At 35.7% G+C, this 13,635-nt stretch overlaps 1 protein-coding gene across 2 annotated transcripts in view; it reads right to left on the bottom strand.

The window, feature by feature from the left end:
- SEMA3D (semaphorin 3D) overlaps positions 1–13,635 on the bottom strand; it is a 194,862-nt gene that overhangs the window by 65,889 nt on the left and 115,338 nt on the right. For both annotated transcript variants that reach the window (XM_027574136.2, XM_027574137.2), the window contains exons 5-7: positions 9,793–9,912; positions 4,800–4,893; positions 1,926–2,054 (exon numbers count right to left, since the gene is read on the bottom strand). In XM_027574136.2, coding sequence (XP_027429937.2) covers positions 1,926–2,054; positions 4,800–4,893; positions 9,793–9,912 — 343 coding nt within the window. The remainder of the gene's footprint in view (positions 1–1,925; positions 2,055–4,799; positions 4,894–9,792; positions 9,913–13,635) is intronic.

Genomic DNA, 13,635 nt, shown 5'->3' on the forward strand with positions numbered 1-13,635 from the left:
ATTCCCTAAGTAAGACCAGGTTATGGATGAAGGGGGTGAAAAGGCACAAACTTCCAGTTATAAAATAAGTTAAGTCCTGGGGATGTAATGTACAGCATGGTGACTACAGTTAATATACTGTGTGGCACATTTGAAAGTTGCTAAGAGTAAATCTTAGAAGTTCTCATCACACACACAAAAATACTTCCAACTGTACAGTGACGGATGTTAACTAGACTTGTTATGATCATTTTGCAATATATGCAAATATTGAATCATGATATTATACCCTTGAAACTAATATAATGTTATGTGTCAATTATACCTAAAGAAAAAAAAAAAAGAACTAAACCATAGTTAACTTCCCTGTGATGTCAGGATAATATTTATAGCTTTCCAGCCCCAACTCCCACTCTCTTCTAATGCTTCCGGTAGTCATCCCTGAGGTCAGTAACCCTCCCATGTAATCTTTGCAAGCCCATGAGTAGAACAGCATTCAGTATGCCAAGGGTCCTCAAAAGTTGTTATTAAATGTTAAACCAATGCAAGGCTTCCTACTTTGTAATTCTCTTCACACAGCATTTAAGAAAAACATGCTAGTCAAATAATAGTTGAATAAAGATTTCCTACATTTATTAATTCAGCAATGCGGCAGACTTCTTAATGGACATGTCATTGTTAAGGAATAAATAGAATAATCTCCGAAAAGAGTGGCGATATGATGACATTTGCCATCCCAAGATTAAGAAATACAATCTATACTTCATTTTAAAGCCGTAAGTATATCTTGCTACCCAAACAGATGGGTAAGTTTTTCTATTTGGTAAAATCCTTGGACTCACTCTCAAACCAAGTATTTCCACAAAAACCTCACAATGCTCAAGAAGATAGTCTTGCCTTGTCTGAGTGTAGAGAAATTAATGAGTAATCACATAGTTGGGAGATCTTCTAAGTTTGTCTTCCCCGTTAATAGGCTCTCTTTTGGTCAAGGGAGATCCCATTGTTGTGTAAACAAATGGATCTGGAGGTTCTGACTAAAGAAATGTTTTAAAGCGTTTTTCCCTTTTGTTTATGTTGTCACTGCTTGAATGATACTGAGAGATAGAGAGATAGCCCCTAGGAAACGTCTACCCAGGCCTCCTCCACTAAAACCCAGTATTTATGGTGGGAAAGAGAAATGTTTGTCTGCTTAAGTGGCAATGTTATGTTATTCTGCCACACTTTATAATAAAGTCCTATGATAATTAGAAAACATTAGACTATCATGATAAAACCTGATCTGCTATAAGGCAGGAGAACATAAACAAACTAATTAATTAATTAATCAATTAATTCATTAGTGGCTTTTTTAAAACTCAGAATACTGTAACACCTCCAAACAAAAAAGTAATCAGATAAACTTATGTCAATATTAATATGCTTAAAATTTTAGAAGGACATGTCAACCCAAGTATAAATAACCTTTTAACAAAAGAAGTTAGCATTACAACCTATCCCACTTGTTATTAGGCTCATAGACAGTATTTGGCTTAGTCATTAAAAAACAGACTTCAGGAGAAAGATTGCCGACTTGAACCCCAGGGTCTACAACTGACAAGTTATAAGAACTTGACCAAATTTCTCAACTTCATTCTATCTGTTTACTCATCTTAAAAAGGCACACAATAATAATAATAATGCATACCTCATATGTCATTGTGGACATTTAAAAGATCAGTTAGACCATGGAACAGTGTCAAGGGCAATAGCACACTTCCAGTAAGTGTCAGCTATTATTATTTTATACACAACAGGTTCTGGAGATTTGTCTTAGTGGGGAAGTAATCAAATGTATTTTATAATGTTAAGCTAAACCACTTATTCCCAAACACATTTGAATGAGTAATAATGAGTTTCTTATCTGCCCAAAAGCCAAGGCAAAAAAACAAAAAGAGAAAATCACTAACCATTGAGCCAGTAGTGTTCCGAAATGTCGGTTCTGATGTAATGATGGTCATGAGTAGGCCCAAGGGACCGCGTGAATGCCGTGTCTTTGCCAAGGAAATCAGACGCTGTTCCAGAATAGAGGTACTCATCTGAGAGGGGGAAGACAATACACAGGACTTCTAAGAATACAGCAGCAGATACTATTTGCAATATACTAATTTCATTGCATGAAACCAAAGACGTTTCTTGCTTAACATGAGAAGATACTGTTTCATAAATTTCACATTCAAATTTTGAAAAATTTGTAGAGTCAAAGAAAGATAACCCAATGAACTTTGGTATGCTGGTGCTAGAGACCTGAAGATAAAAATGGCCAAAGTCTTCTGAATTCATAATTGCGTATGCATTAGCTTCTCTTATGAATAAGCTCTTCCTCCTTTCCCCTCTCCCCACAAATAACTCAAGGATACATCATAATTAGGAATTTGTCTTCGTAGCAGCACAAAAAATACTAAAAAGTAAATGCCATAATGAGGAATGGATTGTGTAATTAGTATTTACTTAACCGACACAACCTCAATGACCACAACTTTTCTCTGCCTAACCTCTGCTGAAAGGGAGCTTTCGGCACTGAAGTCATTCTTGGTAATTATAACATGTTGCATTCCTTGTAGCTAATCACATCTCTAATGGTTCTGATAAACAGGAATTCCTGAAAAGGGGAAGATGTGGCTATCACTGCATACCGAACTTCTTTGTCCTGTTATTTATGTAAAATGCATCTCCATGTTTTACCAGAAAGAGAGAAGTGGTGGGGGGGGGGGGCACAAGGTGGGGATCGGGCAGAAGAGAAAGGAGAGGAGAAAGGGAGGGTGGTGTAAGAAGGGAAAGAGAAGTTTGAGAGGAAGGGGAGGGAGAAGGAAGAGATCAGGGAAGAAGGGGAAGACAAAAGGATTGGGGGAGAGAAAGGGGAGTGGGGGCCAGTGTTCCCTAACGCTAGTCAGCGTTTAGAGGGGGGAGAGACGAGAATGCTGTCCCTACAGTAGAATATATTGCCCCTTTGAAAGCTAAGCCTCTATTTCAAGAAATCTTTATAGTCAATAATGTTGAGTACACCTAATAGACCAAAATAAAAAAAGAAAAGGCTAATCTCTATAGAGCATTTAGATTTTTAAATGGCTAAGATCAGTGAAAGACACATTTTATCACTAAAATCCAATTTTCCTCAGAAACATTACCTTTAAAAATTCTGACTTTCTATAAGTGATTGAAATACTTCCTAAATCCTCTGATTACATCCATCTAAATAACCTTTTACTGAACTATTTGAGTCAACCAATCTAAATAATGACAAGAGTCAATTTCCAAAGGAAAACAAAACAAAACACAAGAGAGAAATCCAGTTAGGTAAAGTAAATGTAGATATGACACCACTTCCTTCTCTTAAAGCAATCCCCTAAGATAAATGGTAAATGACAATATTTCATTTGTGGAGCAAATTTTTAAAAAACAGAAGAAAAATAACAACATCAATAAAGACTCTTACTTGGTAAGAGTAAAGAAAACAAACTATTCGTTTGAAACATAAAAAAACACTGTGGATAATTGAACATATTGTTAAGAAAAAAAAAGGTGTGTTTCAACCTAAAAACTGTATCTGTATATCCAGGGTTTAAAACTGTCTTCTTTGTATTTAAATCACTTAGGGATTTGTAAGAGGGGTCACCGATATCCACAGTCCATTGTTTTTATTAAGGATATGTCAACCCCACTTGACAGATCAGAATCCCAAATCATCTATCTCCCTTTCTGAGGATAAAGACTGAACATCAGTCATACAATTTTCAAAACACACAAAAACGCGCACACTTTCACTTCAAAGGAAGATCACTAGTTCTCACTAAGTGAAAATTAAAATGTCATGGTGCTTCACTCTTATCGTCTATTCAAACATTTGATAGACAAGTTCAATAAAAAGAGAGTAAAGTCAGGAACCAAACCAAGACAAAAGGAGTCCTTATAATGGTTAAAATTCAGAGGTCATGGCAACATTCCTCAGAACAGACTTCAGACCACACAGCACTGCCTTCTTTAAACAGGATAATCACCTCACAAGTGAATTTAAGATGTAGACAAAGCAAGAGAAGACTGAATGTGCTAGCAAAAAATTCACATTTCCATTACTACAATCAGGTTAATGTGAAATTGAGGGGAAAAGGTGTTATAAAATTCTATTATCCGTATTCTATGTTATCTGTATTCTATCATTTGTTTTATTAGTTTATCCACTACATCTTACTATTAATCCTTCCACTCAAATCTTCAATATATTTTGTAACCTATTATGTTTAAGGAATTGCTAAATTTAACTTCCGTAGTAAGCCAAATAGGGACATGGCTTAGCATAAGAAAATCTGAGAAATCTAAATATGAAATTATAGAACAAGTAAGTATGTGTCATTTGCATTAAAAATAATTCAACCAGAAGTTCATTTAAAAACTGTGTAGAGGGGCACCTGGGTGGCTCAAGTCGGTTAAGCAACTGCCTTCGGCTCAGGTCATGATCTTGGGGTCCTGGGATCACCCCAGGCTGGCTCCCCTCTCATCGGGGAGTCTGCTTGTCCTTCTCCCTCTGCCCTTTCCCCTCCTTGTGCTCTCACTCTCTCTTTCTCAGATTAAAAAAAAAAAAAAAAAAACTGTGTAGAAATGAAGGATTTGCTTGGGCTTCCCCTGATGATAAGGATGCTAAATATAGAGATTTGGCACTAAAATACTATAATCAAATACCCAGTGAAAGAGTAATCCCAAATAATCTTGAACTCAATAAGAAAATGTGGTTGAGTCTACACATACCTTTTCAGAAAACCACCTAAAAGCAAGGCCATTGATCTTACCTGTCATTACTGAGGCAAAAGGCTGCTGAGGGTCAAAAGGACATTTCAGTCTGCCAGACTCCAAGTTATGTGTGTCTAGTTTGAATACAACTTCCTGTTAGGAGAGATATTAACATAAGTGAGATTTTTTTTAAAAATAGCACAATCAGCAAGGAGCTAGGAGATAAGAACTAAATTCTAACTCATTAATTCAACAAAAACTGATTGAGCATATAGCATGTGCATCATGCTGTGCTCCTTAACTCTTTAGCAAATATTATTTCTGGCAAGGCTCAATTCCCATGTTTTGGTCTGTGTTTGCCCAAAGTAGTAATGATAATACTGAATGAATTCTTCAATTGGAAGTAGTGTATAACCATCAATTCACTAAGTCTGGACCACTCTCATTATCAAAATCACCATCAAGCACACACATTTCTTAAGGCTAATAACAAATTTATTGAGCCTAATAAGCTAATTTCTTCATCTAAGAAATGAATTTATGGGGCACCTGGCTGGCTCAGTTCATTGACCATGTGACTGTTGATCTCAGGTTCATGAGTTTGAGCCCCACGATGCTTAAAAAAAAAAAAAAAAAAAATGAATTTACTAAAATAATCATACTTTCATTACTATTGTGGTTTATTTACTCACACATCTTCAACTAAACCAAAATAGGCCTTGTGACACTTTGTGATTTTAGAGACATAATAGCGTGCTAAGGCAGGCAGTCCATTTACAGAGCTGTTGATACATGTGGGCAAAAAAAAACCCCAAAAACAAACAAAAAAAAAACCCAACAACCAAAAGAAACCCTGTTGTAGTATTTTCACTATTATGAAAACACTATGCACATTAAAACCACATAGTTATTTTGGCTGAAATATCTATTTTTATAATAGTGGCCACAGACAGAATGACATTGGCAGACTTTTAATATTCAGGAAAGAAATAACATCTTAAGTTGAACTTTCCAAGAAAAATAGGAATGTATAATGAATATGGCCCCATGAGTTTGAGTGTTTCATAACAATGACAACACTACCATCCAGCAGAAAGGCTGATGACTCGCCCTGCATATGCACTAGTTAGAGAAATCTAGCATTTCAGACATTTTCTCTAGATGGTGTATCTACCAAGTTGCATCAGAACACATGAATATTAAGAAAGGAACATTCAGGGCTACTTATCTAGAAAGTAAGCAATGAAGCAAAAGGGATAGAGGCAACTGGATTGTTTGTTGTACTGTGTTGTCATTTCAGATTTGTTTCTTCTGAACACAACCAATAGTAATGACCACCTTATTAAAAAAAAAATAGTGGTAGCAATTTAAATAGCATGATTGACAATGGCTATTTCATAGTTTTAAGTAAATGCACTTTTATGCTAACAGGAATAGTCCCTGCCATTAATAGGTACTAACTGTAGGCCCAGGAAATTTATGTACATTGTCTCATTGAATCCTCACCATAAGCCTAAAGCTACAGCTGCTTTAAGAATTCCAGCTTCACAAGTGAAATATTGAGGACAGAAGGGGATAACTATCTTGTTCAGCAGCACATAGCTAGTAAGACGCAAAGCAGTAGCTTGAACTCTCAGGGCTGTCCCCAAAGTTCATGCTGTTAACTAATCTCACCTCAGAATTTCAAACTCATGGATTTAAAAATGTGTTAAAATCAATTTATAGACTCACCATGACCATGTAATATGATCAAATCCAAGTATGTTTAGTTGGAACAGGCCAGCTAATGACAAGCTGTGATAGTGGAACCTTGGCATGGAAAAGGTACAGTGAGAACCCATTTAGGGCATGCTTCCCAACTGCGAAGGGGGCTACAGAGATGTCAGGGAAAAAAAAAAACAAAACACCTGTAGAGAGTGGCATTCATGTGTGTTTAAATATCATTAAGGGCACATTATTTTCCACAGGTCAAACAGAACTGTTGACTCTAAGGCCTATAATAGGATATCGTAATGGGAAAAAGTAAACTGAATCCCAGAAGATTACCGTAAAAAGTTAAAAAGGAAAGATCAAGAAAATAGGAGAGTGTCACAGTTGATGAAAAGTACTAGATAAACCCTCCTAATTGTACAGACTTCTGTTTTTAAGATGCAACATTTCATTACATTCTCAAGATAAGCCCATAACATTGATATCTTGAAGGCTTAGGACAAGGTCTCTCCTATAATCTCCTGGAGAAAGGAATTATCAGGAAAGAGAGTTTCCTTAAGCCAGAGTTAAGGACACCAAGAGGAATATTTTGTAAAAAATAATGGTCGACTGAGTGGACTTTGGGAGATAAACCGACTGAATTACAGGACACTAACTTTTGAGACAACTTCAGTTTTATAAGAAAATTCCTTCAGCGTAATTAAGTAAGCAAAACATACCAACGTATATTGTTGGAGTAAAGAGATGAGCATGATAGGAAAACATTTAGTCATCAGGGCAACTAGGCAGAGTTATTGTTAATACCACCCCCATTTAGAGATGAGATTTCTGGCAGCAGAGGGGAGATCCCAGAGGAAGAACATCCTTCCAGTGTAATTACTAAACAAATAACAGGCATTGCTAGTATCACAGCATAAATGTATATATATACACACCCAGAATATATGTATACATACACACACACAAACACATCTATACATACACACACACGTATACACACACGCATATACACACACATTTATACATACACACACATGCATACACACATTGCAGACATTATTTTTCCATGAAGTTTACATACACACTTTCCAAATCCTTGCCTTGCTGCCTTTCGTGTTCCTATTGCCTAGCACAGCTGAGTCGTAAGTGGTAAGTGACTGGAATGAAGCATGGGCTCTGCCAAAGCCCATACAAGCATTTTCTCATTTTATCCTTCAAATAACTCTGGGAGGTAGCTACTATTATTATCATCCTCATTTTGCTGAATAAACAGAAGCTTCAAAAGTTTATGCAGGATGCATAAGACTACAGAGCTGGTAAATGACTGAAGCCATAATTCAAACTCTGGCTGCCCAGGCTCCAACGATTAGCTGTTGACAACTGCCCTGACTCCTGTCCTGAAATCCGGATCCAACCGCCTGTTTGGCATGACCTAACTGAACATTTTGCAAAATGCAGAACGTACAAGACTCACTCACCGTTTCCCTCGCAAACTTGTTACTATTCTCACCTCAGTAACACCATTCTCTAACTCACTGCCAAGGACAGAAATCTGGGATTCATTTGAGCTTTTTTCCTCTTTCCTCTCACTGTCCCAGGATTCCCCAGGAAGGGGACTTCCCACACTTCCCTTCTGCGTCCCTCTTACATATTGCCAGTCCCTCTTTCCAGCCCCCTCAGGAGAAACCTTATCTATTTGAAAATGGAAGAGGCTTCTAAATTCCCTCTGGAAGAGCAATGAATTCCTGGGAAAAAGTTAACAATCTTCAAGCAGTGTTGCCATACAATTACCTGTATTCCTGACCAGTGGAAAAATCACCAGGCTCACCTCCCAGCTCACCCATAATTCTCTGAGTCACAGACCTTATAAATCTGACTGTCCCAGGCCCTCTTGACAGCCCCAAGCTAAGTAATTAGCTCCATCTAAATTCCCTTTCAGCACTTGTGACTTTTAGGAGTTAAAGAACACTATTTGCACCCCTCAGCAAGTTGTGAGTTTGGCCTTCAGCCTCAGGCCTCAAAACACAACCAAGCTGTGGGGCTATCTAATATAATTACACCCTATGCTATGAGCTACTGTTATATATTACCCTTCATCAAAGCTAGGCAAGAGAACATTACACCAGCAACAAAGAATGATGGATTCAAGTTGCCAAGTCTCCTGGTGGTTCGGAGATTTAACTATGAGGGTTGCTTTATTTTCAAACAGTTGAGAATGGGCTGGTTAGACAAGTTGGTTAGAGAGGAAAATTAATCCAGCCACAGCTGTGGGTTTGATCTCTGCATGAATCAGTTAAATCAATGTAAAGAAACCTGTTCCATAAGCCCAGACTTTACTTTCAAACACACAGCGAATTATCCTGCAAATATGTGTGGTTATTCACAAGTAGTATATACATAAACATAAGGATGACAGTACAACCCATCAAACCCATACAAAGAAACAATTTAGAGTATGTACTCTAAAGCTCAGTTGGGCATGCTTGCTCTAGAGACAGACTGCTTTGGCTCAATTCCTTGCCAGACCACTTATTAGCTGGGTGATTTTAGGCATGTTATTTAATTCCACTGAGACTCAATTTTTACTAACTTGTAAGTTGGGACTTATAAAGGTACTAACTTCAATTAAGAGCACTGTGAAATTTCAGAGACAATCCATGTAAAGTGCCTGGCATAGTCCATGATACAAAGAAAGCACTTTAATGTATCAGTTATTAATTAAATTACAGAATTCTGCATGTTTCTCATTTATTAAAATGTTCATTGATAGCTGGAATATATTACTCTTAATTTAGTACATCTTTATTTGCACTATGGCAATTTGGCCCAGCAGAAATAATGAATTCAGTGTGCTAATGACTATGTATATAATTTTAAGAAAAAAAATAAAATTCTCTGTACTTAGTGTGCACCACTGTACTTAGTGTGTAACCGTATATAACAGGTCAAATTTGCTGGATGAGAAAAATGAAATTATTTATAAGATACAATTCCACTGCAAGGTCACATGGGATGTGGATTTTTACTAACAGCAACTAATACAGATCTAATTACAATGGAAACTCAAAAGAAAACAAGAACATACACACAGTCTATAGAAAACAAACACTTTCAACATTTTACACTTTTAATTTTGATCATCTCATTAAAAAAACTTCTAATAAAAAAACTTTTTATTGGGTAGATAAAGTGTGTAATCAAAATGGCAATCTATAAGGTGGTTGGGAACATGAGTTCTTATGTGATTCCTAAACTATATGGTTCAAACTTTATATTCAAATCTGCCACATTAAGTGACAAGATATTACAACTAATTGTTTTCATGCAATTTCATTATATTACCTCCTTGTAGACTCCAAGATCAATATAACCACATATTGGATGAAATGCTCCAGTTCCACACACATAAATGTGAGTTTTGTTATAGGGTTGAAGTACGCGGATGAAATTTGCACATTCTGTCTATTGGACATAAAAAAAAAAATAAAAGCATTAGCACACAATTCATGTTGTTGAAAGATTATCATTCATACCACCTGTTTTCCAAGGAGATAAATCATCAAGAAAAACAGCAAAAATGAAAACGATTCATGAGACATGCTTAAACATCTGACTTAGCAAAGGAGGCAAAACAAACTAGAAACTGTGGCTTAAATGAGTGATTGAAGCTTTTTTGAAGTTTTACAGGTGTTGAACTAATCAGAATGCTAGAGTGCATATCTCTATAGGTATTCAGCACGGCCTAGAGAATGGATATCAACAGAATGAGATATCCATACCTTCTTTCAGGAATTACCTAAGAACAAAACCTGTCATGTTTTGATGTTCCCACATTGTCTATCACATTATAGATCCACTGTTGACAACATCAACTGTCTCAACTGAACAAAACACGAACACACTTGTGTATAACCATATATGTATTCCATTTTTATTGGATGGAATGCACTACCACTTTATTCCCATCTATTTTTAATGTTACAGAGCCTTTAAAACTCAACTTAATTTCTCTTTATTCCAAGAACCTCTTCTTTCCCCATTTTCTAACACCAAGTCAAATTTTTGAAGAGATTTTTATATTTCTGCTTGTTTTGCATGTGCTTGGTCCTAAAGATATTTCTTTGCATTATTATCATTATAACATATATTATCTATCCCCTAGTTAGTTATAAGTAGTGACTCTTAATTTTTCAGAGTAGTCATTCCTGTTATTATACATTATTTTTGATTTATCTCCCATAAGTAATTCCTTATCTTTACCTGATTATTGGCTTCATGGTTCCTGGACCCCAAAATCCCTGAGAAAACACTGGGCTGGAGTATACTTTTATTCTGTATTGACTTTATCTAGGAGATGGGGAAGTGTTCACCAAGAAAGGTATAAACCTATGAAACCACTGGGATTCATAGAAAAAGTCTAGCTCTTCCCTACCTGAATGGCCATGCATTCCTCACCAGTCAGATGTTGACTTAATGGGTCACTCTTGTTGTAAGAGTTGTTAAGAAGGAATATATTACAAAAGAACCCAAAAGACAAAAAACAATGACCTAACTGGTAGAGTGGTTTTAAGAATTAAATATAATTTTCAGAAAGCAGACAGCAACTTAACTGACAGGATTAAGTTAAACAATATAATATTAATAATTATTATTTACCCTGATTTGGATCTATATAAAATATCAATATCCCAGTGGCTAGTCAGATTTTAGAGTGAAAAACAGCTTTATATATATTTCTGATAACTTATAATTGCTAATTTTAATTTATTTAGATTATATATGGAGAGACACTCATGATTTTAGAAATATAGTTTGTTTTTATTTTTAGTATATTTTGTAGAATAGAATGATCATCAAACATTTTTGGTCATCACCACAGACTTTTCACAGTGCTACAGTGCTAACAGACCTCAGAATAGAATCCAGTCTACAGGGTGTCTGAGTGGCTCAGTTGGTTAAAGGGCCCACTCTTGATTTAGGCTAAGGTCATGATCTCAGTGTCCTGGGATCAAGCCCAGCTTTGCTCTGTGATCAGCGAGGAGTCTGCTGGAAGATTCTCTCTCTCCCTATCCCTCTGCCCCTCCCTTGCTCACACACACATGCATTCTGTCTCTCAAAAAGAGATAAATCTTAAAAAAAAAATTCCAGTCTACACAGGTATCTGCTTAGGTCTTAGTGTTGAAAATATTTTAATGAGTTGTCCATACTTCAAAATAAGTACATGATAATCCCTACATTACATTTCTTTCTTAAAAATGGAAGATCTAAAGTAGAAATTTCTACAGAGCAAAAACTAGCTGTCATGGCAAGACAGAGGAAAATATTTTAAAGAAAAAAAAGAGAAGTATGCCTATTTAAATATGTAAAAGTGTATATATCAAATAACTGGGAAAAATATTTTTAAGTAAGTTGATCACAAAGTAATAATGTATTTTATACACATATATATCTTATATCTTATAATATGTATAAGATATAATATATCTTATATATATCTTAAAATATGTATACTAATATGATATTTTATATATATATATATATATATATGTATATATATCTATCTCTTGAAAATCTGTAAATAACCAGTTAGGAAAAGGCAAACACTAAAATTTAAAATTATAAATAATAGGGATATGATATTCCAAAAAATAAGCCCTAATTTTACAACTACATAAAATATTTAGTATTTATAGTAATGAAAGAATTTCAGGCAAAAATAACAAAAATAATTTTCATTTTGTTGGCAAAGATTAAATACATTTATTTTATTCATTTATGTATTAGCATTAAATATTAACCATATGTTGTACCCACTATTATTAGCAAGAGTATGGCAAAATATACCCTCTCATGAACATGCACTGCTGGTTAAACACAGAAAGCATAAACTTACTGGAGGGTAGTTTTGCAATGTGTATAAAAAAATTTATGTCCAAAAAACCCCCCCAAAATTATATCCTTGACCAGTAATTCTACTCAATAATCAAAGATGTTCACAGTATTTACATATAAGATTTTTCATGTGAAGCATCACTTATAATAGCTAAAACCTGGATATAAACCAAATTTCTAACAATAGAGGATTGATGAAATAATATATAAAGGAATGCAGTGTGGCTATTAAAAGTAGTGTTATAAAAAGGAATTTAATGACATGGGAAAATGCTCATGGCAGTTTGCAAAATGAAAAAAAATGTTTTAGGGGACTATGTATACAATGATTTCATTCTGAAAAATAGTAAATAGATAAGATAGAAGAATAAACATCAAAATGTCACCAGCTATCTCTGGGTAATGTTCATGGGGGAGGAGATATTTACAGATGACTTCCATGTAATTTGCAAACTTTCTACAATGAGCACTTTGTTTTGCTTTTAGACGTTCTTTAAAAAAGAAGAAAGAAAGAATGTAATCATAGAACTTGGGCGATGGAAGATCCTTGAAGTCTACGTCATGTCTCCATTGACAAGGTTGTGTGCCTCTGGGGTTAAGATGACAAACACAACCCAGGCTGCCCACATCCTGTGCGTTCTTTTGCCTGGACTGAGCTGCTGTCTCCACTCTTTATAGTCAGGACTGAGGACACTTCTTTAGTGACTTTCTTTGAATAATATTCTAAGCAGAAACAAAGTACTATGAAATAGCTTCCTGTCACTATTTCCTTTCTTTGGACTAAACTGGAGACTGTGGTCAAAAAAGGGGAATAGTTCTCCTTTGTTTCCTCATCTTCCACTCCCTCTCCACCCCAATTAGCTAACTTTCATTATGGTAAATAATTCACTATTTTTCAGTTATATAGTACCTTTGTGTAAAGGGACAGTCTTTCCAAACACTTGTTAATCCTAAAAACACTCTTGGGAAGTAGGTAAAAATTACTAGAGAGAAGGGAGGAGAGAGGGGAATGCCAAAGGTAATAAAAGAGGTCAATAAAACCACACACTTGTCTCAGTTTTCTGTCGGCTGAAATCTACGCAATGCTGTAAACTGAGGATCTCTGTTATGAGGATAGTGTAGAGAGAAGTGATTTGAGGGGGACAATTTGAGGGATAAGGTTTTCGGAACTTATACGTAGAGACGATGGACTCTGAAAAACAAACTGAGGGTTCTAGAGGGGAGGGGGGTGGGGGGATGGGTTAGCCCGGCGATGGGTATTAAAGAGGGCACGTTCTGCATGGAGCACTGGGT

The sequence above is a fragment of the Zalophus californianus genome, chromosome 12 (assembly GCF_009762305.2).
Source record: "Zalophus californianus isolate mZalCal1 chromosome 12, mZalCal1.pri.v2, whole genome shotgun sequence".
Lineage (NCBI taxonomy): Eukaryota > Metazoa > Chordata > Mammalia > Carnivora > Otariidae > Zalophus > Zalophus californianus.